Source organism: Balaenoptera physalus (assembly GCF_965194825.1).
Source record: "Balaenoptera physalus genome assembly, chromosome: 19".
NCBI classification, from domain to species: Eukaryota; Metazoa; Chordata; class Mammalia; order Artiodactyla; family Balaenopteridae; genus Balaenoptera; species Balaenoptera physalus.
Genome location: NC_138900.1, coordinates 47,305,469 through 47,330,301, shown reverse-complemented (window position 1 = coordinate 47,330,301; position 24,833 = coordinate 47,305,469). Strand labels below are relative to the sequence as shown.

Sequence of the window (24,833 nt, the reverse complement as noted above, 5' to 3'; positions counted from 1 at the left end):
GCGCACGTGCGCAGGTGTTGGGGGTGAGAGTGGGGCCGTCAGGCAGGCTTGTTTTCTTGTACTTAAAGCCCAGGGAGTGATCCTGTCATTCTGCCCCACGATTTCCTCTAGTGGAGTGTTAGCAAGCTGAGTTCTGAAACTTCACATTCACAATCCCCCCTCTTTAAAGCATGGCCCCCGAGGAAGGCAGAGAAGATGTAAATGCACATACCAAAATGAGCTTGGAACGTGTGAAGCAAAGCTGGGCGAGTTCCAGGGCATCTTGATGAGACGCTGTCTCGAGCCCCCGGGACACCTCCCACCCCAGCTCGGCGTGAGGCTCCCTCGGCAACCACCCACGCCTCTCTGCTGCCTTCCTCAGAACATGCCAGCGCTCTGGCGGCTCATCTAAGCAATGATGTGTAGGGAAGGCTGCTCTTCTCTCCATGTCCATCCAGAACACACCCGTGCCTCTGAAAGAGAAGTCAGGTGTGTCTCTCTTTTGCAAATAATACATTTGGACAAGAGAAGTGACGATGCTTTTCACCGTGGACACAAGAACAACTCATTTGGGTCCCTGATCTGTTCCCAAAACATATCCACTCGTCCTTGTAAGAGATGCAGAGTGAGTAATTTCTAGGATACTTGATGTCTCTTTAAGAACAGCTATGTTCCACTTACTCAGATGTCAGACTTCTAGTAACTTAACCAAAATTTAGTCCTGAAATTAGATATAAATGAGAAGGGCTTGAGATAGCGAAGAATGGCTTTCAAAAAGCCCCTTAAACACACACACACACACACACACATACACATTTTAGAACTCAGTGGGCTCTAACTTTATACATGTTTCTACATGATTCTAATAAGCCTTCTTATACGGTTTCTAACCTATAGGAGACAATTAGAAAGGTCCCATTTACTGCTTGGCCCAGAGAAGGTGATAAAGCAGATCACTTGCTAGTTTAAAGAAGGATCCAAATACAAAGAACCAGGAACGCTGTCCTCCAAAACAATCACACAAATGACCAGAAGTAAAGAAATAAGCAAGTGACAGTCTCGCGTAGGGAAACTTTGCAATTGGTGTTAAAATCGGCAAAAGAGAGAGCTTTCTGGCAGGCGGAGGGGTGAGGTGGATACAAGTCTGGCTGAGCTGGTACCCACAGGCCTTGGAATAGCATCTCCGACTCAGGAAGTGACATGTACTTCCTGCAAGGTTGTGGTTTAGAATGGAATTATCAGGAGAGGAGGTAAGTCAACAAGGAATAGAGGGGCAAATTGCCCTCCATGTACTACAAATATGAGCTTCCCCAAAGGCCACTTAATGTTTTCCCTGGCAGAAGAATGCAAGTCAATCCGCAGCTCCATGACCATGAACCTGGACGAATATCGTCGCACTTGGATTAATATGAGCTGTTTAGCTGTGTCTAAAAACAGCAGCCCGAGTCGGGGACCACGGCTTCCTTGGGGTTACTCAGGTCTCTGGATTCCTAGAGCCTCTTTTGTATGTCTGAGTACTCCTCTGAGAGGGTGCAGACCTCTATTCCCTGCTATGGGTATGAGATCTGGGCTGTCTCATTTGTTTGTTTTTGCTACTGTCTGCAACAGGAATAGTTCTGAATCCTGGCAAAGGCAGACTGCCCAGACCCCAGTGCGATTGAGTAGGATTGCGAGATAAAGAGAAACAGACAATTGTGTGTCAGCGCTCAGCTCAGGGAATGCGATTCTAACTTCAGAAGTTTGGGGCCAGAGCTCCTTAAAAATTCTACATTTCAAATTCAGGGATTCCATGGTCCCCTAATTCAGATACCACCAAGTGAGAGAAACCTCTGGCACCAACTCAAGGAAACACTGAGTTTCCCTCAGAAAACTGGCTCTTCTTTTCTACTGTCTTCCCAACCCCCGTTTCCTGTTGTGTTACAGAAAGTGAGGATCATGTAAGCAACCGTGTTTCCTGCTTTGTTTTGGCCACTGGGAAGCGTAAGTGAAAATCTGGCTGACATTTAGCGTGGGATGCTTCTATAGTGACTATTGCTTTTGTTTGAATAGCATCTCTTTTCCTTGTATGATAACAGACTCACACAAGTGTATAGGCACTAGAATGAGACTGGTTTGATCATAATAAAAATCCCCGTAGCAAGAGAGATCTGTCCAGGTATGTTCGTGTGACCCAAGCCGGGCCAATCAGAGTCCTAGTCCAAGATTTTCCCACCAGAACTGGTAGAGAAATGCATGCTTTCCTGTAAGCCAAACCCCCGCACCCACTTTACACAGTAGGAAAATAAGGATCCAGTGCATAGAAAAACAGGGATGAGAAGCCTACAGAGAGGGCCCTGACAGTGCTCAAGAGCTAATTCTGGTCAACTTTAAGGCCATTCCCACCATTCCTCACTACTGCAGTACTTTATAATGCAGAAATTACTTCCTTGCTGGTCCTCTAGTAACTCAAAGCTGGATTTCCAGCACTTGGAACCAGAACATGAAGACAGGATCTCTCTCATGGATATTTTCCCTGGCTTTCCTATTTTCCCTTCTTCTTGATTCCTTCAATTATTTGCTCTTTTCCTTTTGTATTACATATAATTTTCTAAACTGCCTCAAATTCTTTGTGAAGAGCGGCAAAGTATAAACATGCACACACTATCAAATAATTTCAAATACAGTACTTTTTCTCTCTGCCACAACTGTTGATAATGGTAGTCTGTGACATTAAGGAAAGGTTAACTCAGTTTCTGTATTTTCTGTTTCAAAAAGCAAAGAAGTGTTTGATACATTAAATAATGGTTTCCCTTTAAAAAAAATAAAATAAAATAAGCCATTTCCAATGGGGTAAATGCTAAGGCCCAGTCTGGAAAATTCACTTATATGGAAAAGCATACACCCTAATTTGACCAAACACATACAATATCACCATATTAAAAATATATTAAAAAGTGACAACTCACAGGACACACAAAAGTGTCTAGCTGTTATTTTAGTGTTGGTATCTTCTTTAGAAACAATTCTCTAGGCTACAAAGACTTCCTAAAGCATAATTATATTTCATCCTGGACTCTAATTTCCTAGAGACTATTGTGCATGATGATTTTGTGTGTATGTCTCTTTGTGTACTTTGCCTAGTCAAATAAATACCTCTGTGCAATGATGTCTTATTTGATAGAGGAAAGTAAATGATAATAGGACCTGTTTCTTTGGTGATCAACAACTTAAAATACAAAACCCTTCTGGTTTTTATTTTAAATTACATTCTTTTATAAAGAAGTCATCTCGAAGGTGTACTTTTCTGAAAGTAAATGCTGCAACTGAGCCAACCCGCTAATGGGCATACAGTGATTATATTATCACACCCGTGGGGTACTGCTGAGACTGGTGATGGGGGTATTTAATGAGGCTGAAGAGGAAAGAAGGATTATGGTGGCTGTATCTGTCCAATGGATAATCTGGTTTTTGGCATAAACCTCAAATTGGTTTGGGGATCCCTCAGAAGGGGACCTAAAACGTCCCTCCTTAAGCCATAGTGGTCAGAATGAATGGACCCCTCCTTCCCCAACACATACACCACCACCACTGCCACCAGGACCACGGGAGGGACAGTGTGGGGTAAGTGAAGGGTTCAGGTTAGCAAAACAGAGATTTCCCTCTGAACATGCAAAGAAGCACAGCCAGCAGTAGATAGAGCATCTTGTGGGGAAACAGAAATTGATGGAGATACCTCCTTATTGAGGTAAACTGACCTCAGAGTGAAGGGCAGGGAATCTGGGGTGGTTCTGCACTCATGACACAGAGTGATACACGTAAAAACATGCACACACACACACAATGGCTTTTTCCAAGTGGGCCAGACCTTTCCCACCAAACACAGTGGTTGAGGGTTTCTATCAGCACTTCTAGGAGGAGGAAGGAGAGGTCAATATCAGAACTGCCTGTCTGCCTAGATCCAGGAACCCTTTATTTAATTACAGCCATCTCGTTCCACATGAGAGTTAAAGATGCTTTGTCTCTACATGTGCATATTTTACAAAGTTCTCAGTATGGGATATAGGTTCAGTCATGCTTAGCAATACAAGCCATCACAAAAAGCGTAGTGAAGAACACAGCCTCTGCATTTGGACCAGCCAGTTCTGTCTTTTGCCTTCCTGGGCAACCTTGACAAATGCCTCAACCTGTAAAAGGTTTCGAGTTCTTCATGTTGTAAAATAGAGATATTAACACTACCCATTAGAGTTGTGAGGATTTATGAGATTATATGTATGTAAGGGGCTTGGTTCAATGCCTGGCACATTTAAATGTTCAATAAATGCTAGCTATGATTATTTTATTATCATCATAATCATTATTAGTATTATTACCCGGATTATCATGTTCATAAATCCCTTAAAGGATTCTATCCTTCTTATAGATATTGAGGTAGGAAGGATGAAAAGAGTAAAGATGGGAGAAAAGGAAGAAAGGACAGAAAAAAGACAGAAGAAAGGAAGGGAGGGAGGGAGTGAGGGAGGGAGGAAGGAAGGAGGGAAGGAAGGAAGGACTAATGTTCTAATTAGGATTGGGAAACCCTGTCTATGTATAACAATTAAGATTCACATGACCAGAACAAGACAAAGCATACAATGTATCTCTCTTCTACTTTGGGTTGTTTCTATTTGGAGATACTGATACTAAGCATTAGAGTATCTCTCCTGAGTTGAGCCCTCAGAAGGCATGCTAGGACATGTGTGGCACAGGTCAGTGAAGATGGGAAGAGCATGGAGACCCATCCGGACTCTGGGGCTGACTCACAGTGGTTCAACCACCAGCATGCAAAGAGATAGCACACTGAATTCAGGCTTAGCCAGCGTGATTGTCTGAGCTTGTTTGAACTGAAGGGAGGGTAATGGAGAAGCGATACCTAGATAGTGATGATCACCAAGGTCAGAGAGAAGGAAGGGCAACCAAGTAGGGACCCAGGCAGGAAGCGGAATCCCTGGGGTGAGGATGAGGCTTCAGCCCCAGCAAGGAAGTAGAGAATCCCTCTATGGGGAACTCCTCTACAAAGTAGAGATTGGAGGGAAGCCCTAATCTTTAGTGAGGATTTAAGATTTAATGAATTAGACCACATTTCACCTCTGCTTGCAACCTTCAAAAAACTTCCCAATCCTTGCTACAGTTGGCAGATGCCTAAGTGATCTGGATCCTGTCTACTCTCCCAGCCTCATCTTCTCCCACCTGCTCCAGTTCCTCAACCATGCCAAGCTCCTTCTCATCTTGCAGCCTTTGCATTTCCTTTTCCTTCTCAATGGAAGGTACTCTGCTCACCCTCACATGACTAGCTTTGCCTCATCACACAGAGCTCAACTCCAATGTCATCTCCTTATAATAGATACCCTCTGCTGTAGAGTTGCCCTCTACTGTATCACCGTATTTACTCCTTTCAGAGCACGTATCACAATCAAAAATCACCTTGTTCCGGTATTTCTTGTCTGTTTATTATCTGTCCCTCTCCCATGGTCTCCAAGGGCCATGTCTGTCTTGCTGCATTCTGCACTGCTGCATCCCCAGCACCAAGAACAAGGTCTGGCAGCAGGTATGTGTGCCAGAAATATCTGTTGTTCAGGTGAATGAAGAGTCTTAGGGTGGAACATGACACCCTAGACCTCTCCTGCCATTAACTCTGCGCGGTCAATGCTGTAGCCTGGCCAGGGGTTCCCACCTGACTGGGGCTGACCAGAACCAGCCAGGTAAGCTACCAACTCACAATAAGTCCATTCTCAGTTTGGCTACATGTTGCAACTTAAGAATATATGGCTGGTGGGAAAAAGAAGCAGAGGATGACATTAGTGTTGCTCAAGGACAAAGGTATGAGCAGTGGTGGCATTAGGGAAGGGCATGGCATGCAGGGTACACGAGCAAGAACTCAGCTTCTTTTCTACCTCTAGCAAAGAATAGAGGAACTTCTTTTCTCATGTCACCATTGAGGGTCATGTTGTCAAATTCAAAGAGTGGAATAAGGCCAGTACCCACTAACTTACAGATGATGTCCAGAAGGGAATTTGGACACATTTTTCTTCCATGGAGACTGTATCATTTAGAATGGTCTTTAAAAAATAGTTTTGGAAATGCATTGATGCTTTTTGATATTGCCACTGAATTCCTTTTGATACCACATAATACTCACAAAAGAACCTTTTAAAGCTCAATTTTAATGCCTGAGATGCCAGTTTGCAAACCAGCTTCAATTCTATTCTGTTTCAAAAAAGAAAAACTTATATGAGAATTCAGGATTTGAGAAACGTGGTTCCTAGTCACACAGACGAGCTGTAAAAATGGAAACCATGTGGGGTAAATAATATACACTGTGGACAAGGCAAAATATGTGAAAAACTTATATCTGTACTTTTGTTTTTGCTGTGCAGTTTACACAAATCATTAAGCATTAATATTTATACTCTGAAGCATTTTTTTTCTACCATGCCCATCAAACTGTCACATAATCAGGGGAGTCAGTATATCACATAACACAGGGGAGAGCAACTTGCCAGCCTCAGTTCCTGCAAATATTTTTCTTTTGTGCTGGATTAAGATTATCCTCACGGTAGGGGTCCTTGTGGAAGTTAAGTTTGCCAACATATTTTATGATTTTTAAAAAATATGGACACTTCAAGTTTCCACAAAGTTGGCATTTATGTTCTGCATGGGAGAGACCTTTCTGACCTAAACCCTGAAGTTTTTGAGGTTTATTCATCCTGAATTTATTTTTAAGCTAAAGAGAGGTCCATTTTCTGCAGAGAGATATTTTTCTTGGCAGAAGACACAAATACCAAATTCATTCTTGGGTTACGGCTTATTTGAAAGTACCCCTGCTGCCTCTTAAACTTTCTAAAAGAGATACCTGCTCTCGTACTGCCCCTGCTCAAATAATTGTAGGACTGCTTAACATCTCAAAACATGGGTAAAGCTCTTTTGGCCTGGTGTCCAAAAGCCTGCATGTTCTGATCTCAACCTTCCTTCTCTATGAGATTTATTTCTCAGTACCACCCTTCTGTGTGGGAGGGGCTAGTGTGGCAGAAACAGCAACAGGGCTGAAGTCAGGCAGGCCTGGCTTTGCAGCTTGCTTTTGCTCTTGAGTCTGCGCCAGACTTTGCCTATTTCTAATTTAACTGCAAAATTTGGATCATAATGGGCAGTCAGTAGAGCAAAGTGGTTAAGAGCTCTGGCTCTAGAAAAGGGCTGTCTGAATTTAAATCCTTACTCTTATGCTTTCTTACTATATGAGATTTAGCACAAATGATGTGATTTTTCTAAGCTTCAGTTACCTATAAAATGTGGATGAATAGGAGTATTTTCACAGTTTTTTGTGAAGAGTATATGTATATCAGCGAACTATTGCTGTATAACAAACTAACAAAACTCAGTGGCGGGCTTCCCTGGTGGCGCAGTGGTTGAGAATCTGCCTGCTAATGCAGGGGACACGGGTTCGCGCCCTGGTCTGGGAAGATCCCACATGCTGCGGAGCAACTGGGCCCGTGAGCCACAATTACTGAGCCTGCACTCTAGAGCCTGCGCTCCGCAACAAGAGAGGCCACGATAGTGAGAGGCCCGCGCACCGCGATGAAGAGTGGCCCCCGCTTGCCGCAACTAGAGAAAGCCCTAGCACAGAAACGAAGACCCAACATAGCAATCAATCAATCAATCAATCAATCAATAAAAAAATAAATCTTAAAAAAAAAAAAACTCAGTGGCTTAAAACAAAAACGCTTTACTATTGCTCCTGAGTCTGTGGGTTAGCTGTGCAGTTCTGTCTTAGCTAGGCTCACCTATGCATGGTTATTATGCATCACCAGCTACAAGATGGGTAGGAAGCTTCGCTGATCTTGGCTGTGTCCTTTCATATGTTTGAGAGTTAGGCAGCTGAAGGGTAGTCCGGTCCGGGCCTGGCTGGAAAACTGGGTTCTCTTCCACCTGCTGTCTTATTCTGCAGCAGGCTCTCCTGGACTTGTTCTCATGGTAGATGGACAGAATAGAGAGAGAGAGAGAGAGACTGAGATTCAAAGGCCATTGAGGCCTAGGCTCTGACCTAGTAGAGAACATCACTTCTGCCACAAAGCAAGGCCAAAGTCAGAGAGAAGGGGGTTTGAAAGTTACAGAAAGGGACCTGGGTACAGGGAGGCCAGTAACTGGGGTCAACATTATGATCAACCTAGCACAAAGTGCAGAGTACTTAGCATAAAGATCACCATATAGCAACTGCTTAATAAAAGTTTGCTATCATGACAGATTGAATATTGCCAGATAGTATCACTGTGAGGATTAAAACTCAAAGAGATAACCATGAGTACACTGACATTATTTACCATGGAATGTGCCATTAAATAGTGGCAGTCATGCCCCCCTGTATTCTAGACTGGCAATGCTCTATCTTCTGTTCTTTTCAGATGTCTTTGTTGTGGATGTTTATATAGCCGAGGATGCCCTTTCTGTATCTTCGAGATCTTCCTGACTGATTCCCACTTCCTGCTGAGGTCATCCTTCCAATGACCCTAGAGAGCCCTGTATCTTCACATTGTGTCATCAGGTCCCTTCCTCCTTAGATTTTGGTTATTTATGTTGCTGCATTGTCTCCCTGATGATTCCACTGGCTCCTTGAGGGCAGAGACTGTTTAGGAATCATATGTTTTATTTCTTTCCACACTTAAGTGCTAGACAAATTTGGGAGTTGGGGTAGGAGAGAAAGAGTGAGGGAGAAAACAAAATTGTATTTTATTTCCTGGCTTTAGGAATATTGGTTAATCTGTTAATATATTAAATTATTTTTGCACCAATAACTCCATGGTTTACTTGCAGAGATATGAAAGACTTATAATTAAGTTCTATACTTTATTTTCTCACAGTTTGGTCTGCTGTTTATGTTTAAAATTTTACCATTAGAACTTTGTTACTTGTGCTTAAGGCATGATTACTCCTTAAAATTGCTCATCTATAAATTACTTTTACGGCAGCTGCTGCAGTGTTTCAGAAGAGGTGTTTACATATACTAATTTATGCCTAATAACTCTCTTATGCAGATGTCAGCTCTTCCCTTAATCCTGCTGTTTCCCTCAATCTTAACCTGAATCCACTGATATCTGTAGGACTTGGCAACTGTTTACATTCCCCAGAAATCATTACTTTATGTGCAAAGCCCTAGAGAGTAATGTCTATTTTACTTAGTATCCCTTGGAAGGGAGGGATGCACCATTGCTTTGTACCCCTCATAGAGTGGCTCTCAAAATTCCCTTCCAGTGGGTCCCTCCTCCTCTGTCCGGGCAGCCAACCTGCTGCTCTCAGCTTCTCTGCTCCCAGGTGGCAACCTTGCCCAAACTTCACTGTGTTTTCTATACCTTTCACTTCTCTACTTTCCTCCAAAGTCAAAATTAAAGCAACACCCACCCTGAGGGTAGGCGCTAGAACTAGTCACAGGTGACATATTACTTTTCTTGTCATCCACCAGGCCAAATTTTCATGCTTTGCAAAACCATTCATTTCCGGGCTGTCAGAGAGCCTTATATTATGCCTTCTGTTTTTTGAGGGGGATGTCAGGCTGGTGTTAATTCAGGGGTTTATTTTTTTAATATCGATGTTAGATTTACTTTACTCTGCCAATGTCTCTGGAGGAAAGGCAGTGGATAAATACAAAGCATCATTATTAACTATTATTAGGCTGACATGTAAAATATAACTTACTCCTGACGGTTTGGTCGGTTGGAATTAGATGACGTTTACATATTTCAGGCCAACTCTCAATACCTGTGATTTTTGCTCATGCTTTTGAAATTTTCAATGTTTAGAACCCTAGTGAAACAGGCAAACTACTCTATGGAGGCAGAGCATGGTGGGGTGGGAACTGCACGGGCTTATCTAGATCAAGTTTAATTCTATTATCTGAGCACTGGCTGGAGAGGGTCTGTCTAAGTGGCAGTCTCTGCAGAAAAAGTGGGTTGTCCCGTTGACTTTGGTCTCAGGAGCACCAGAATGAAATAGCTGCTGCAAAAATAATTATGGGGCTTCCCTGGTGGCGCAGTGGTTAAGAATCCGCCTGCCAATGCAGGGGACACGGGTTCGAGCCCTGGTCCGGGAAGATCCCACATGCCGCAGAGCAACTAAGCTCATGCGCCACAGCTACTGAGCCTGTGCTCTAGAGCCCGCGAGCCACAACTACTGAGCCCAAGTGCCTAGAGCCCGTGCTCCGCAACAAGAGAAGCCACCGCAATGAGAAGCCTGCGCACCGCAATGAAGAGTAGCCCCGGCTCGCCGCAACTAGAGAAAGCCCGCACACAGCAATGAAGACCCAACACAGCCAAAAATAAATAAATAAATTTATTAAAAAAAAAAAATTATGAACTTAGTCTGAATAACAAAGTCAATGAAGAAGAGAAGAGACAGGCCAACCACCTTCTATAAAAAGGACTGCACTGTTCTCCCAGCACCACTTACTGAAAAGGCTGTCTTTTCTCCATTGTATATTCTTGCCTCCTTTATCAGAGATAAGGTGACCATATGCACATGGGTTTATCTCTGGGCTTTCTATCCTGTTCCATTGATCTATATTTCTGTTTTTGTGCCAGTACCATACTGGACAGCTACATGTAAAAGAATGAAATTAGAACACTCCCATACACAAAAATAAACTCCAAATGGATTAAAGACCCAAATGTAAGGTCAGACACTATAAAACTCTTAGAGGAAAACATAGGCAGAACACTCTATGACATAAATCACAGCAAGATCCTTTTTGACCCACCTCCTAGAGAAACTGAAATAAAAACAAAAATAAACAAATGGGACCTAATGAAACTTAAAAGCTTTTGCACAGCAAAGGAAACCATAAACAAGACAAAAAGACAACCCTCAGAATGGGAGAAAATATTTGCAAATGAAGCAACTGACAAAGGATTAATCTCCAAAATTTACAAGCAGCTCATGCAGCTCAATATCAAAAAAACAAACAACCCAGTCCAAAAATGGGCAGAAGACCTAAATAGACATTTCTCCAAAAAAGATATACAGATTGCCAACAAACCCCTGAAAGAATGCTCAATATCACTAATCATTAGAGAAATACAAATCAAAACTACAATGAGGTATCACCTCACACCAGTCAGAATGGCCATCATCAAAAAATCTACAAACAATAAATGCTGGAGAGGGTGTGGAGCAAAGGGGACCCTCTTGCACTGTTGGTGGGAATGTAAATTGATACAGCCACTATGGAGAACAGTATGGAGGTTCCTTAAAAAACTAAAAATAGAACTATCATAGGACCCAGCAATCCCACTACTGGGCATATACCCTGAGAAAACCATAATTCAAAAAGAGTCATGTACCACAATGTTCATTGCAGCTCTATTTACAATAGCCAGGACATGGAAGCAACCTTAGTGTCCATCGACAGATGAATGGATAAAGAAGATGTGGCACATATATACAATGGAATATTACTCAGACATAAAAAGAAACGAAACTGAGTTATTTGTAGTGAGGTGGATGGACCTAGAGTCTGTTATACAGAGTGAAGTAAGTCAGAAAGAGAAAAACAAATACCGTATGCTAACACATATATATGGAATCTAAAAAAAAATGGTTCTGATGAACCTAGGGGCAGGACAGGAATAAAGACGCAGACGTAGAGAATGGACTTGAGGACATGGGAAGGGGAAGGGGAAGCTTGGATGAAGTGAGAGAGTGGCATGGACATATATACACTACCAAATGTAAAATAGATAGCTAGTGGCAAGCAGCCGCATAGCACAGGGAGATCAGCTTGGTGCTTTGTGACCACCTAGAGGTGTGGGATAGGCGGGATGGGAGGGAGACACAAGAGGGAGGAGGTATGGGGATATATGTATATGTATAGCTGATTCACTTTGTTATAGAGCAGAAACTAACACACCATCGTAAAGCAATTATACTCCAATAAAGATGTTAAAAAAAAAAGGACTGCGCTGAGCTTCTATGCTGCCCTGGGGTATTGCATGTGAATGCAGCACTGAGAAAGCCCAGCATTTTCCCAGGAGGAGTGAAGCCATTTGAATATTCAGGTTGGAGAAGGAGAGATCTGAGCAGGATGATGATGGTAGAAAAATGGCTTCCATCAATCTGTGAAGGGTAGGAGATGAAAAGATGATAGAATTGTTCTTCTCTTCCAAAAGGCAGAGCAGAACCAGTGTGAATGTTGTTCCAGAGAAGTAACGGGGCTGCATAAAAAGAAATTCCTAGAGATAATAAAAATTCAACAATGAGTGCACCTTCCTTAAAATACTGGGATCACTGTTTATGGAATATTGAGCGGGAATGATACTATTCTTCATCTCAGAGATGGGCGATGAAACTTTCAGACTTTCACAGATGATTCAGACAACTCTAAGATTTCTTGGTGTTAGTTGGGAAAGATCTGGAGAGAGTTGAGTCTAGAGCTGGGGCTTAAGTGAAGATTAGGGATTCATAGCTGGAGGACATGTGAGGTGAGAGAAGCAGCAGGAGCCAAGGTCATGAGTAAGAATGAGTTTTCCGATGAGCATGAGGAAGTGATAAAACAAGCTTGTGTGGAGGGCAAAGTTGACAGAGGGGACTGTGGAAGATAAGCCTTGGTGTATAGCACGGGCATCGAGCATCCAGGGCACCCTTAGATCTATTCTTGATTCTACAGGTAACAGAGAACCCTTGACAACTTTTGAATTAGTAGGTTGGGAGAGGTTGGGGAAAAATATATTTGGTACAGTATTTAAGGGAGATGAGTAAGTTGTAGAATGAACTGAAATGTGAAATGTGACAGAAAGATAAGAAAATATTAAATTACGTGGAATGAAGATGCAATTCACATGTCCCGCCCACCAGGGGAGGTGGTCTTTACAATACACCATATTAGCCTATTTTTCATGTCTGTCTTTCACCCCATGAATTTACAGTTGGCAGAGCTTCTCTTCCACTTACCACTCTATCTGGCTCTTAGTAGGTGCTTAATTGATGATTGTTAAATAAATAAATATTACAGTTTCGGTATGAGATGAGGAACGCGTATGCATCCGGCAAAGACTAGCACACATGAAAACAGGGAGGGGTAATTTTAGAATTACGGAAATACATTTGAAGAGACTCCTATGGGTGGTTCTGATCTGGTGATGAGAAGTACCCTCCACCTTTAACCCACTTTTATTTATTCACAAACTATTTGAGCCCTAGTCTTTCCAGAAAGGGTGTGAGGTGTTTTGTTTTGGTTTTGTTTTATCAACATAAGATACGCCTAAAAAGGAACAGAAATAGAACATGGTAACTAAAAGAGATGCCAAAAAAACCCACCCTTTAAAGGTGGACTCACAGCTGTGTAGCAAAGGTAGGCTGTGGTCACAGCTGTTTGTTTAGATCAAGTCATCAAGCCTCCCTTGCAGGAAATCACTGCCAGAAAAGTAGAGCTGTAGTCAAATGGGAACTGGAAAATTTGCGTAGCAGGTGTCTGGCTTGTTAACAAGCCACATTTTCAAGGCAGGTGGGGTAGTTGGCGATGGACTATCTTGTTCTACTCATGAGAATGGAAACAAATGCTGTAAATGAAGCTAGTGATTGCTTGTCCCACTCTCCTTGGGCACCTTCAAGATCAGGGAATCTCTGGAAGACTAAGATCTCTGTCTGTTTGCCTGGCCATGTACACCAATGGCCTTCATCTTTCTGTGGCCTGGAGAAGCACCTCTGAAATCTAATTGTCCTTTTCAGACACCCCATTAAAAGGGTGGATCATCTACTGAACTTCCTTTAGATTCAACTTCAAGTTTAAAGTTGCATTTATATGAATCATGGTAAAATCTTTCCGATGACCCTAGATGGGGGACTATATATTGTAGAAGGAATATGGACTTAAAGCCAGACACTCCGGAGTTTAACTTGTAACTTCACCACTGTGTGACCGTGGAAATTCTTTCAATCTCTGTGACTTTCAATCATCTTATCTATTAAATAAGAATAATTTTAATACTTAAAGTCTAAAAGAGCTCTAGGACAGAAGCTGATTTTTAATAGGGTTCCAATAATTATTGAGCATTTATAATTAAACACACTTATACAGCATGTGGGGAGGGGTGAGCGCAACCATACGTTCACTCGTGCACTTTTAAACAGCACACCCAGATTTACTCATTTCACAGATGACATCTCGTGACTTGCGTGAGCGACCAGAGGCCATACAAATAAATGGTCAAAGGAGGAGGAGAACACAGAGCTCAGGTTTCACTCTTCACAGGCCTGTGCTTTGTCCACCCCACTGCTCTCTTCCAGAAGCTAAATGCCGGCCAAGGTCATAAGAATCTAGATGCTGGATTTTCAAGTTTTCTTCACAGAGAAGATTACATTCACAGAACTTCTCCTTGAAGAGTCTAAAGTGAATAACATTAAACCTCATCCTAAATGAGGGAAAATCTAACAAATAGTCAAACTTCCGGGACTATATCTCTTATGGCGTTCTTCATAGAACTGATCCATTTCATCATGGATAAAGTAAATTATTTTAGAAGCACAAAGGCAGTAACCAGTCACCAGACCTATGAATGAGCAGATGTGTAGGTTAATATGGACATCTTATAATGAGTGGGATCATAGTGGAGTAGGAAAAATTAGGCCCATCTGGGTTTGAATCTATGCTTTGGTGCCTAAATGAGTTGCACAAATCTGACAAAATTACTTAATTCACCTAAGCCTTGGTTTTCTCATTAGCAAAATGGGTATACAAAACCTAATTTAAAATTTGGATGCAGGGGCTTCCCTGGTGGCGCAGTGGGTGGGAATCTGCCTGCCAATGCAGGGGACACGGGTTCGATCCCTGGCCCGGGAAGATTCCCACATGCCACAGAGCAAGTAAGCCCGTGTGCCACAACTACTGAGCCTGCACTCTAGAGCCCGTGCTTGGCAACAAGAGAAGCCACGACAATGAGAAGCCCGCGCACCACTCGCTGCAACTAGACAAAGCCTGCGCACAGAACTAAGACTTAACACAGCCAAACATAAAAACAAATAAATATATAAATTTATAAAAAAAAAATTTTTGGATGCAATATGAAACAGCACACATTATATATCCGGCAACCAGTAACTGACACATAAAAACAAAGATATTTTATTCTTCTCCTGTCTTTGAATGATGTTGCTATAAACTCTACTGCTGACAACTTTTTCTGCAGACAAAACCCAGCTGCTGTGAAGGCAGCCTTTATTAGGAAGTCAAGTCCAGTTGCCTATTTTACATAGACTTGGAAAATAAAGCACCAATGACACCCCAAGCTACTCAATATCTTTGGTATTTCTGTTGTCAAGGCCCAGCCAGGGCTGTGATTGATAATGCTGGTGAAAAGTCTCCCATTGTATAACTTCACTTTTCAAATCAAGACCACAAGAGACAAACAAATCAATTAATTAATAAGCAAGAAGAGAAGGAAATAATGGCCTGGATGCCCTAATAGGCCCAGGAGGCTGGGGCAGCTCCAAGCCCCAGGGCTGGTACTATAGGAGGAGAGCGGCGCCATGCGTGAGCTTGCATTTGCACTGGCTCACTGAATGGGGCTGTTGTTTTTCGGCATCACTGAAATCACACCAGGATTTGACCATCCCTTAATAATCCCCACTGAAAGTGGATTCATACAAATCACCCCTTTTGAAGGGAATTTTAAAGATAGTTCTTTTTTGTGATCATACATCAAAGCAAGGATGGCATTCCCCTTGTTCTTATGTGAACTGTTATTAGCCTTACAAACTAAATCTGTGGAGGGTCTTAGTTGGGAAATTAACATTTCATTTTCAGGAGGCAAGAAAACGATAGCTTTGGTGGCCATACAGGTTCACTGCCTGGAAGGTAAGTAGGCTTTGGATCTCTTTTATTGCTGGGCCTGCCAGGACTCCACAAAACTGATTTTCAGTTAATATTGGGGGAATCTGGAAGACTTTGCCCGTCCCGTAATGGATTTGAGCACTAAAATCACAATAGCCATTCTTCTGCTTGAGATTCTGCCTATATCATAAAAGAATCATGAAACATCTGGACATGGTCAGATAAAAACGGGCATTAGCATTTTGGGGTACCATATACAATGAGGACATTCCAACTCTCAGATAAAAATGGGCATTAGCATTTTGGGGTACCATGTACAATGAGGACATTCCAACTCTCTTAGCGATCTGACCTGATGCAAGTAGCTTCACTTCCCTGGGTCTCACTTTTTTCTTCTCTACATAACAGGACTACTGATAACAGCTTTCTAATGCCTTGGAAGTCACACACAGCATGCTAGTAAGATCCAGTGTCCCCTGCCCGTGAAAAGGTGTTATGGACTGAGTTATGTTCCCCTAAAATGCATACACTCAAGTCCTAACTCCCATCACCTCTGAATGTGACCTTATTTGGAGACAGGGTCTTCAGAGAGGGAATCAAGTTAAAATAAGGTCATTAGGGTGGATTCTGGCCAATTTGACTTGTATCCTCGTAAATAGAGGGGATTTGGACAGAGATACAAATAGAGGGAAGACAATGGGCAGATACAGGGGAAACATCAATGCAGACATGAGAATGGCCATCAATAAGCCGGAGAGAGGCCTTGAGCAGATCCTTCCCTCACAGCCCTTAGAGGGAACCAACCCTGCCGACACCTTGATTTTGGACAGCAAGCCTCCAGAACTGAGACAATACATTTCTGTTGTTTAGGTCACGAAGTTTGTGGTATTTTCTTATGGCAACGCTAGCAAACGAATACAGAAGGGCTGATGGATTACGGCTCTTCTTCTGAGAGGGGTGACCAGGAGGGGTAGGACCTGAAGTTCAACAGGAATCTCTTTCTCCAAGCAAAATCGTCTCCAGAAATGATTGGCCCTTCCTAACACTCAGGGTAGCATCTAGTTATCTCAATACCACACTTGCCATGACAACTGGATATAAAGTTTAGTCCCAGAATTTGAACCTAACATGCTAAAATCTCCACAGGATATTTTCTTTGCAAAGCACATGTATGCATACACAACACAATCTCTTGAAAACATTAAAAAAGGGGCTACTGCCTCTGACTCATCCCCCAGTGTTTGAGAATATGAGATATTCATTGCCATTAACCATCTTTACACTCGACTGACATTTATTCATTCAACTGGCATTTACTGAGCAACTACTATGTGCCAAGCCCAGAAGGAGAATTCTTGGCCGACTAACTGCTCATATCAGAGAAAGCTTGAGATTGTTTGACTGTCTGGATTGAAAAATGACATATTTGCCTGTGCTGGGTTAGGGAGTACCGTAGGCTTCATGAAAAGAGAGGCTGTGTCTTGCCCATTCCTCACATCCTCCTCTGTGATGTAACACAGTTCCAGGCACCTTGCAGATGCTTAACAAATGTGCACTGAACAAATGAACAAATGAATAAAAGAAAATTCAAAAGAACACTGAAACTGGACTGGGAATCATGAAACACTGAAACATCTGGTCGTGGAAGTGAGAATAACATTAGCTAATACTTACCGAGCACTTACTACACTCCTGGCGCCAAGCACTCCACATACACTATTGTACTTTTTATGTAACATTCACAAAGGTCTTTACTGTAGTGAGTCATGTGTCCATTCTACGGATGGAGGAAACAAGTCTTTTAGAAACTAGGTAAGTTGCTGGTAGTTATACAGAAACGGACATGGATTTAGATCCGCGTTCAAAGTCATGCCCCCTAGGACTACTGCCCACCCTCCCATTTTCCATGGAACCCTGAACATGCTGCCTGCTCTCTCTAGGCTGGAATCTCCCAATGAGAGGTAGGAGGGTTAGTTGCTCATTTATCTTCTCTTAAATGTTTTCCACTAATTTTCATAAATAGCAGCCCCAAGGAGCAACTTGAAGAATCTGGACATGTGTTTTGTCTTCTTCCCACTTTCAGTAAACCATGTAGGGATTTTTATTCAACCTTATAAAACAAGCGGAATACGATCACCTGCAACATCTCCTGACAGCAGCACAGTCTGGCTCCGAGTGACATCTCACTGGGCAGGATTTTAATACTGATTTTAGTTCCAAAACTGTCAAGGAATGTCATTGGTTTGAATTTACATAATTGATAAAGTTCATGTTAGTAAACGAGAAGGCTTGAACTTAAGATGTGAGTTAATTGGGGTTAAACGGTGTCATCTCTTGACGGAGAGTGATGTTTTAGGCTGATTCTGTTGGACTCTGAAGATTGCTGAGTCCCAGCAAGTTGCTGCCTTCCTAGCCCCCATTCACATAAGAGGGGACTTATTTTCTGGAATTGCTGAGCAGAGTCAGACTGAAGAAAAAGGGGTAGGATGTCAGAGTCCTTAACTAAAACAATGAGAGCAAAGCAACTTGACCTTCCTCTGTAATGGTGAGTTTTTTGGGAATAAAGGAGAAACCGAAAATGATGTTGCTTTGAAACTGAGATGTGAGTGTGTCAGGGGTGTGGGTGGAGGGAGAGGAGTGGAAAGCATCTGAAAAGCGCTGACCCATTTCTAGTGCATAATATAAACTTTCCCACGAGCAACTCTCCGTGCATGGTAAACCTGGCTCGCCACCACGATGTATGCACGTTCTTACTCATTTATTCATACGTGTGTTCAACATCGCTTCTCTGGTGAGCCTGACGCTGTGCTGGGCGACTGGAACAGTGGCTGACAATGTGTGCCAGTACCCAAAGGGCTCAAAAGCTAAAGACAGCCATCAGAGAAGGGCGGCGTGCTAGGGGAGCACTGCAGTGGGTACAACTAACTCAGCTTGGGAAGTTGGAGTTGTAGACGAATTTTAAGAGAAAGGGCTCATCCGTGGGACCTTCAAGTGTCGAAGGCTGGAGTTACCCAGAATGTGAGGAGCAGTAGGTTGTATCAGGCAGAGGGCTCAGCATGGGAGTCTAAGGCTGCGTTGGGTCTTACGTGACATCTAGTGTGACTGGAGTAGAGAGCAGACCTCAGCTCACGGCGCTCTGCTCTCTCCCTTCCTAGCCTTTGTCAAACTTGTAAGTCATTCATTGTTTGTGATTGTTTTTAACAGCATCCTCATCAGGCTGAAAGCTCCACGAAGACAGGAATTCTAACTGGTTTGGTCACTACTTATTCTCAGGAGCTAGGACAGCCACTGGCACATTCTAGACTGTCAGTATTCATTAAATATTCATTGAATGAATGAATGAATGTGTATGGAGTCACATCAGGAGCTGAGACCAGAATCTCATCTCGACCACGGCAGATCATAGGGAGCCTTGACTGCCGTCTTGTAGGTGCTCATGAGATATTTATTAAACGAACGAATCAATGAAAGAAAATTTATAAGAGTACTGAAACCAAACTTGGAATCATGAAGTCTACAGTGAGAGGGGAAATTTGAAGTATCCTAAAGAGGCCGTTGGCATGGTTTAGTCTACCCAAAGAATCGTCTATGAGATGCTGATTATATGGGCTTGGTAGTTTGCCACATACCATTGATTTAAAGACAAATAAAACATAGTACTCTTCTGAAGAAGATTATAATCTAGGAGGGAAAGAATAAATTCACTCCAAACCTTTAAATATCTTGGAGATTTCTCTATAAGGAAACATCTAGATATTTTTTCACGGAATACAATGAAAAACAGGACTTGTGCTTAAAAGAATTCTTCAATGGCCAAATACATATTTCCTAATAGTACAGACCATATTGAGAAAGAGTTACAAGTATGTTACTCTGCACCAGGGATCAGCAAGCTATGGCATAAGGGACAAACCCAGTCCACCATCTGTTTTTGGATAGCTGTGAGCTAAGAATAGTTTTTATATTTTTAATTGCTTTAAAAAATAAAAAAATAAGAAGATTCTGTTGTCATGTGAACAGTATATAAAATTCAAATTTCACTGTTCATGAATAGTTTTATTGGAACATAGCCACACCCATTCCTTTACGTATTGTCTATGGCAGCTTTCTTGCTACAAGAGCAGTTGTGTAGTTGCTATAATACGGCCCACAAAGCCTAAGATATTTACTATCTGGACTTTTACAGAAAAAAGTTTGCCGACCACTGCTCTAGACTCACACTGAGTTTGAGAAGCATGGTTGATGCCAGCATGCATTTTGGTGACCTTCTTCTTAAGAGGTTCTGCTTCCCAAATCAGCAGCTCCTTGCAAATTAAAATGTAATGACATTGGGGGAAACTCATTTCCTACTTCTTAAAATGAGTGCCTTGCAAATGATGATTGATTATGCCTTTGATGAGGAAGTAAGGGGGCCTACAGCTTAGTATGAAATGCAAAGCTATTTTAGGTCAGTGCCACATAGCTGAAACAACAGTGGCTTAAGGTCTGGAAGCCAATGTTTTCATCCTGCAAGTGTGGGCACCTCACATCCCCCATCTGGGCCCAAGACCCCTCATGTATCAAATGAAAGGGCCTGGAGGACAGTCTTCAAGATCGTTTCCGGGACTAAACGTCTGTAGTTCTGCAAGTACAAGTCACTATTTGTACTCAGGGCTCTGCCTCCACCTAGTAGGTACGCATTTGACAGAGAATATGCTCTTTGACCACTAGATGCCTTTGATTATTTACACATGTGTGCAGTTAACAAGAAATGCATGGGAATGAAACACAGGCTGGGATTTCAAATCCGCAGGAAGCATGGGAACAATTAGGGTTCTGCATTTCATCATGTAGCTTTAGAATGCATTTTGTCTCTTCCTTTGGAAGTAACTAGGTATAGAAGTAGGCTTACAGTGTTTCAGAAGGGCCAAAGAGGGGAGGGGTGAATTTCAAAAGAATAGGTAAAGTTGCAGCCAGAAGTCAGAATACTCCTGCCCTCTCCCCACCCAATGCCACCTTCTCCTTGCCTTAAAAAGTACAATCTTTTCCCTGCTTCGCTCCGTGATTATTCTACCTCAAAATTTGCTAACAGGATATTAGTAGCTGTTAACCAGGGCAGGATTTGAGCCACAACACCGACCACTGGGCACGTCTACATGGTTTATCTGGACCCCTAAGTGATCCCTCATTGTTCTCCCTTATGAGTCCAGATAGGAACGCTGGCAAGGTGCTTGCAAAATATCAATGCTTAAGTGACTTTTCCAGGTGTTAAATCATAATGCAGTGTGATTTAGCTGAAATGAAGTAATTATAGGGGGAGAGAAGGAAAGTCAAATGATATGAAAACAGGTCCTTTCTGATTGTCTAAGTACTGATGTGTTTGTTCTCTGATGCATGCATTACTCCTTGCTGATACGCCCATCACACAAAAAGTTCTGCTCTTTTAAGGGTGGAGATTAGTGTTATTTTGGCTGACGCTCTTATCCACAAATCTGGGCAAAGATGCTGCACTTACAGGCCCTCAGAAATTTCTCAAAGAGGTTATAATCATTCTAAATCAACACAGCTCATGTTTTAATAGTTTGATCTGAAATTTACAATTTAAGCTCCCTGTCCTCCAGCCTTTACTTTAAGCACACGGCATCTTTGTCCAAATCATGGCTCTCCCATGTCCTAGCTGTATGATCTTGAAAAAGTTGCTTGAAGTTTCTGATCCTCAGTTTCTGCATCTTTTAAAGGAGGATAATAACAGGACATACCTTATATGGCTTTTGTTTTCTCAAATATATTTGAAAAGCATTTATCTGAGTGCCTGGCACATGGTAAAAACTAAATATATATTAGCTGTTATTCTAAATATTTTAGGAAACTTCTACTTGTCCTTTGGGCTCAGATGTTATCTACCTGGGAAACTGCCCTTGCCCCCTGAGGTTTGGTGAGGAGCTTACCCATGTTAGCCCCTTCTAACTTTTTTTTTTCCCCACCACTGTCTACACATTTCATAATTATCTGGTTATTTGTCTCTCTTGTAAACCGTGGCTTTCTGGAGAGTTGCAAATCTGTCTAATTTATTTCTCCATCTCTGGCTTTCTTCTCAGACTCAGATACATAGCTCTGATCAAAAAATATTGTTGCGAAGCATTAAGAAAATGAAAGCAATATGCATGTTGAAGCAACAGAATCATGGAACTTACTTGTATATGGAAACTCACTGTTCTTAGAATAATAATAAAAGAAAAATCTAAAACCTTAGCAAGACACTATATGGCCTTGTAGCCTCACCTGCTTCATCCTTCACCATAAATTAGGTACCTTAGCGAAATGGAATTTTCCATAGATACCACCCACAACCCCAGATCTTTTTTGAAAGCACTGCTAACTTCTTCTGATGGGCTCTAGCTGCCTTTCTTCCACTGGAAAAATATCTTTTCACTCACCCCTCAAAAATCAGATTACGAATCATCTCCTCTCTGAAGCTGCTTCTAACTCTCCAGAGAGAACCAGTCACCACACCTTCTGCAAAACCATAACTCTGTTCACACATTAAGCAGAAAAAAATATATTTTAAAATAATTATCTCATTACACCTTTCTCCTTTGATGGACTAAGGTCCGTGAGTGTGAGATCTGTCTTACAATCCAAACTTTTCCTTTATCATTGGCCTGATATCTGGAACATAATAGCATTGTACTATATTTCAGTGAATAAAGAGTTTAGCTTAAAATATATATCTTTTTCCTTTGATAACAAGCATTTACTCCACAAAAGAAATGTGTTCTCCTCTGACATTGAGGTGGTATTCTGTTGAAGCAGCAGCCAGTTGAGAAATATAAAAAGTGGGTAACATCTGCATTTTGATGTGTGTACGTCTGTAGTAAATTTTCATTTATGATGATCAAAAAGAAAGGGAGTTTAAGGAGTCTGTGTTTTAAGACAGACTGTAAAAATAACCTAGATTGTGATTCTGCCAATATAAATTTTATCTCAGTTTTGATGAATATTTCTCTTTAAAATGCTTGCCTTCCTAAAGTGTACTGATAAGCCGTCCAAAGAGATTCCCCAGCTCCTTGCATTTATAATCCTTTGATTTGGGTTCTTAATAAATACCAAACGACAAAAATAATACTGAATGATGTTTTTGAGGTTCTGGGAATACTCTTTTTCATCAGCTTTTGGTTTTCATAGACTTAGTATATATTAGCTTTCCAATTCTTCACTTTAAGTATGTTCTTTATTTATTTCAAGAATTCGTCATTTCAATTCCATGAGCATTTACTGAGTGCCTACTGCATTGCAGCTCTGTGTTGGGAGGTGGTGATTCTGAAATACATAAGACAGAGTGTCTAACCTTAAGAAGTTCTAAGTCTGAGCCAGAGATTTAAAGGAATAAGATCTCAGGAATGACTGCAATAAAGGAAGTGTGTTTAATATAAGGGGTAAGGTTAGATTGACTCTCTTGGGAAGGTGGATGGCAGAATTGACTTGGAAATGTGACTTTTGAGATGGGCTTTGAAGGCTGAGTAGGAGTTTGCCGTTATGTGGGAGCAGAAGCAAATCAAAGGATTTTAAAATATTTTTGTAAAATAATATTGCAGTCAATTTCAATCAAGTCCAGAGCATGGATATTACAGTAGGGAGGAGAAATAGTAGAGATGATGTGATTTGAAAAAACTTTCCCCTTCTGGACTTTTTGCTGTTGTTTCATTGTCTTTGAGGCTCCAGGAAAAAAATACTTTGTGAGGGCTGCTTTGATGTGTATGAATTATTCATCATTAAGAAGTCAAGCAGCTGATACTGGCCTTTGTTAGAGCTTTCGAGGGTGTGCTAGCCCCCCCTGGAAAAGCAGTGTGGTTTGTATTCCTCTGCCCTGTGTGAGGGTCATCTGCATGTGTGGGAAGGTCTTGGTCAGTTTTTCTCTGATTGATGCAAACCAGAGGACATTTTGAACCTTCATATCCTGTCATTTTTCTCTGCTCTTTTTAGGATGAAAAACGTTTGTCATTGGAGATACAGGCACACACACGCACACACCAAAACTGCCTGGGTGTGTGGCCTGCTTGCTTCATTAAAAACCCAGAGCCCAGCCAGACACAGAGGCACGACCACCTAATCCATTAGCGTTCTTGCTCTAACACAGGCAGCTTGACCTGGGAGCGGCCAGAGCGAACGGGATGTCTCATTAAAACGGATGTTGTCAGAGTGTTTCCCCTGCCATTTAACATTCTCCTAAGCACTGTGCGGGCCGTGGGGCCGTGGAGACTCCCATCTTGCCAGGGTGGAGCGGAGTCCACAATGGAAAGACTCTGCTGGGTGTAGGGGTCCACTGTGTGCCAGCGTTCCCCACGCGCTCTCAGCGACTCTGCGATACCCACATGTGTTGTTTCACGTGCATGCTGACAGTATGAGTCATAGAGCTAACGTTTCATAGGAGCTTACGGGGTCTCAGCAGCTATATGAAAATCTTCAGATGCATTATCCTATTTAACCCTAAAAACTCTAGGATATATGGACTATTACTGTTCCCATTTGCAAATGAAAAAAGCAAGACTAAGGCAGATCAATTAACTTGTGCAAAGGTTAAGAGAGAGTTTTTGATGCAATCAGGTTCCAAAGTGTATGCGCTTTCTACTGCATACAGATAGTGTATGCTATCATTCTACTTCTGCTTTTATCTACACAGAAGGCTAAGAAACCTAGACTAAATTCTACAAGAAGAATGATTGTGGTGGAACTTGCTGTAGTTGTTATTGCTGTTATTGAAACCAGCATCTGCTGGTTTGCTCTGTGCCATGTCCTGGATTAATTACTCCATTTGCATACCTCATTTAATTCTCTTTACAACTCCATGAAGTAGGCACTCTATCTGTTCCCATTTTACCAATGTAGAAATAGGGGCTTAAACTAGTTAGGTAACAAATGCCAGCCAGACTTTGATCCCAGATCTGTCTGATTTCAAATCAGAAGAAAGAAATGGTAACTTGGACTAGGGTGATGCATGGAGACAAATGAACAAATCTGAATGGTACTAATGGCTTATAATTGATAAAACCTG

At 42.0% G+C, this 24,833-nt stretch overlaps 1 protein-coding gene across 4 annotated transcripts in view; it reads right to left on the bottom strand.

The window, feature by feature from the left end:
• LOC309649475 (uncharacterized protein) overlaps positions 1–24,833 on the bottom strand; it is a 393,998-nt gene that overhangs the window by 154,171 nt on the left and 214,994 nt on the right. Inside the window, exon 1 of one of the 4 annotated variants that reach the window (XR_014257127.1) lies at positions 212–7,368. The exons of 2 other annotated variants lie outside the window; for them this stretch is intronic. Coding sequence is in view for 1 of the 2 variants with exons in the window: in XM_082439531.1 (XP_082295657.1) it covers positions 212–261 (50 nt within the window). In the remaining variant the exon portion in view is untranslated. Of the gene's footprint in view, positions 1–211; positions 7,369–24,833 lie in introns of those variants that run through there. One more of the 4 variants, XM_082439531.1, reaches the window with a different exon arrangement.